Source organism: Atta cephalotes (assembly GCF_000143395.1).
Source record: "Atta cephalotes unplaced genomic scaffold scaffold00011, whole genome shotgun sequence".
Taxonomy (NCBI): Eukaryota; Metazoa; Arthropoda; class Insecta; order Hymenoptera; family Formicidae; genus Atta; species Atta cephalotes.
Window position 1 is genome coordinate 895,725 of NW_012130075.1, and position 3,411 is coordinate 899,135.

General features: G+C 33.5%; 1 protein-coding gene across 1 annotated transcript in view; it reads right to left on the reverse strand.

Moving 5' to 3' along the window:
• The window catches only part of LOC105617103 (calmodulin-binding transcription activator 2), a 54,938-nt gene extending 51,828 nt beyond the window's left edge, over positions 1-3,110 (reverse strand). Inside the window, exons 1-2 of the mRNA XM_012198681.1 lie at positions 3,090-3,110; positions 2,588-2,882 (exon numbers count right to left, since the gene is read on the reverse strand). Of these exons, the coding sequence (XP_012054071.1) occupies positions 2,588-2,882; positions 3,090-3,110 (316 nt within the window). The remainder of the gene's footprint in view (positions 1-2,587; positions 2,883-3,089) is intronic.
• Between the last annotated feature and the right edge of the window lie 301 nt (positions 3,111-3,411).

The following is a 3,411-nucleotide window of genomic DNA, read 5'->3' on the forward strand; positions in this document are numbered from 1 at the left end:
CTCTCTCTCTCTCTCTCTCTCTCTCTCTCTCTCTCTCTCTCTCTCTCTCTCTCTCTCTCTTCGCGGCACACAACTCGTTCTTCCTATTTATATTCAGAATCGGATTCATGCACGAGTGCCCATTATAGAAAAACGTTGCTCAAAGAATAGAGGAATCGTCTGTGTCTGCAGCCACCCGGCAACTGTGCATATGCCACGCGAGTTTAAAGTGCATGTACATATAGCCAGCTCTGGAAATGAGTCGAAACCTTTTTCCACGGCAGTAAAACGAAGATGGGAGAGTACACGAAATCAGGCAAGGTCTTCGAAATGCAAGTGCCGGAAATATGATAAAATTGTACACAGGGAAAACTTGGTTTCTAGGAAAAATGATGGTACCCTTAATGAAAATTCCATATTGATAAGTTTGTGATTGTACATATTACTTTATGAAGAAGCAGCAGGAAGTTCTGTTAATAAGTAATATCCACTCACAAGAAGATAAAAGTTAAACGATAAAGTTAATAATTAAATCGTATGATCAAATAAAACGCATTTTATTTTGCGATATTATTTGAAGTTTTTTTTTAATTAAATCAGAAAAAAAACTTGCATTTAGAAAATATGCAATTTTTATTATTTTATGTAAAAATTCATATCACGCTGTATATTCTCCATTGCCATTCGTCCCACGTACTTTTTGTAATGCAAATAATTTCCACTTCAGAAAAGATTACGCGGTTCTTGAAAAACGATAAGTAGAACGATAATGATAAAAGTAATAATCAAATTGTATAACAAAATAAAACACATTTTGCTGCAAAATTATTTAAAATTTTTTTAAAATTATATCAAGAAAGATTTATAGGTAAAAATATTTGTATTTTTTTATATAAAATTTTCAGACCACATTGCATATTTGCCATTTCTTCCACGTACTTTTTGTAATGCAGATCGATAATTTCCACTTCAGAAAAGATCGCGCGATTCTCGAAAAACGATGATAAGTAGGACGATTTAGGGATGAGAAGCTTCAGATCTCTTTCATAAAACGGATCTTCAGTGCATATCGATCATTTCTGTTTTCGTAACCTTTCAGATGGGAAAGGATCGAGTAAACCTGCTCGGCGAATTGTGGATATTTGCTTCCAGCATTCGGTTTTCAACTACGGTTTTCAGCATTCGGTTTTCAACTACATTTTGTTTTTATTCCCGAGCTATCGATGCATGTCGGCGTATCGTACAAAAAATATCGTATCGACATTGCGTATTATCGGGGATCAATGTGTAACAGTTGTATATGGACCACTATTTTTCAATGTACAACGACTAACTAAATTCATTTGCAACTGCATGAAACAATTTAGCAAGATATAAAAAGTGTAGTAATTCAGTTACATGTGCGGAAAAATGATATTATAGCATTGTGTCAACATTAATTGACATACGAGTTTGGCATACACCTTTGAATTTCAAAGTTTAAAATAAAAATCAATTTTTTTATATTTAAAATATCTAAAAATTAAAAATCTGTATATTCAATGAAACTGTGATCAAAGATATAAATGTTTAGAGAATCAATATTTTAATTTAAATATTTATCTATACACAAAAATTTTAACAACGAGGAATATAAAAAATATTCGAACACATTAAAATGTCTAGAGATTTAATTTAACCTACATATGATAGAAGAATTTTAATATCCACTAGAATAAAAATATTTAATTATTCATTTAAATTTCTATTTTATTATTCTATTCTCAAATTTTTCTATAATTTAATACAAATTTTCCTTTATTAGCCTTATTTTTATCTTGTTCAATTATCCTTAAGAAGTAGTTAATTGTTTCTTGACCGATTCACACAGGAAAGTATAAACTGTAAAAGTTGTAGGTCCGATAGTTTATCGTTTCCTCATATACAGTCACTCGCTGCTAATCGCGTGGTTTACGGACCCCAAAGTCATTCCGTGTAAAACTCGAATGCAGTTTGTGTGCAGTTTCCGTTTCCATCGTGATGAGTGGAAACTTTGGTCAAGTTTCTCTCCGTTCCGGTGCCACCATTCTCGTGCAGTAGTGTAACCGTTCGCTTTAAAACGCTGGGGTTTGTTTTAAACTTCATTGCGATTTTCTTCGAGTCTCAACGCGCGCGGGACTAATTCTTCGTTTAGCTCTCTTCGTGCGAGAGAGCCATAATTTTCAAGAACTACTTAAAGCTGCCTTAGACAGGCGAGCCTGAAAAACTTTTCCTAACGACACAACAATCACGAGAACTCCCACCGCGACATTGATGCTGATATGTAATAAAGATTCGTGCTTCCATTAGGCGATTAAAATTAGGAAGAATTTTCTGAAGTTTCTTTCATATAGATAACTTTACCCTTACATTATATCAAATGACAGCTCATTTAACTGTTTAATGTTTCTTCCTATAAACTTTGAGATGTAAGCCGACATCAGGTAGTTGTTCTATAATAATTTATACACCCTCAACATTCGTCAAGAATACGAGAACATATGTCTGAACCAGACGCACGAGTAAATAATTTACGAGGCGATCACTCGGGTTATCAAAGGTACAGGTGAGTAATGGCGGAAGTACTCACGGGAGATAGGATCCACGTTATCGAACTTCCTGTCGGAGACGACATTCTCATGAGCAGCTTCCTTGCTCGTCCTTGGACGACATCCAGCAGTAGAGTTTGTCTCATTACTATTAGTAACTCCTTCCTGGTTTTTATGCTCGTTTCGTAGATGATCGTTTCTCTCATTCGGCTTGCAGGCACCGCCGCCAATTCCGACCTTCGACGATGGCTTGCAGCTGATGCTTCCCGGGTTCCCATTAATGTTCGTGTTAATGTTGATGTTGCTATTGCCGTTGGTCGATACGTGATTGTCGGCCTAAATGGCACACAAATCGATCATAAATTGTGGTCTCCCACTGGTATTTTTAGGCTATTTTAGTTATTTTATTGGTCATGAAAACCAAAGAGAATATAATGCAAAGATAATATAACTGATAAGTTTATTTTAGAATATTAGGGAGACTTGTCAGCATAAAAAAATGGGAATATTCTTTCTGTGAATATAATCTTAATCCTTTATTACTCGAATGAGATTCCACGACATCCTAGAATTATAAATTCGCTAAATGCTATTTATATACATTATTATATTTAGTGCAAATTATTTCACAATTAAAAAAATTTGCATTTATCTTTATCTAAAGAAAGTATAGAAATAGAATATTATCAATCTTTATTTAATTGCAAATTATTAAGGAGAACAGTAAAAATTGATGTATAATATTAGGACGTCAGAAACATCTCATGCGAGTAATTACATTAAAAGGAATCAGACGAGTAGAATTAATAAGAGAAATTAAAAGCTATTTATATTAAAAATAGATATATATATATATATATATATA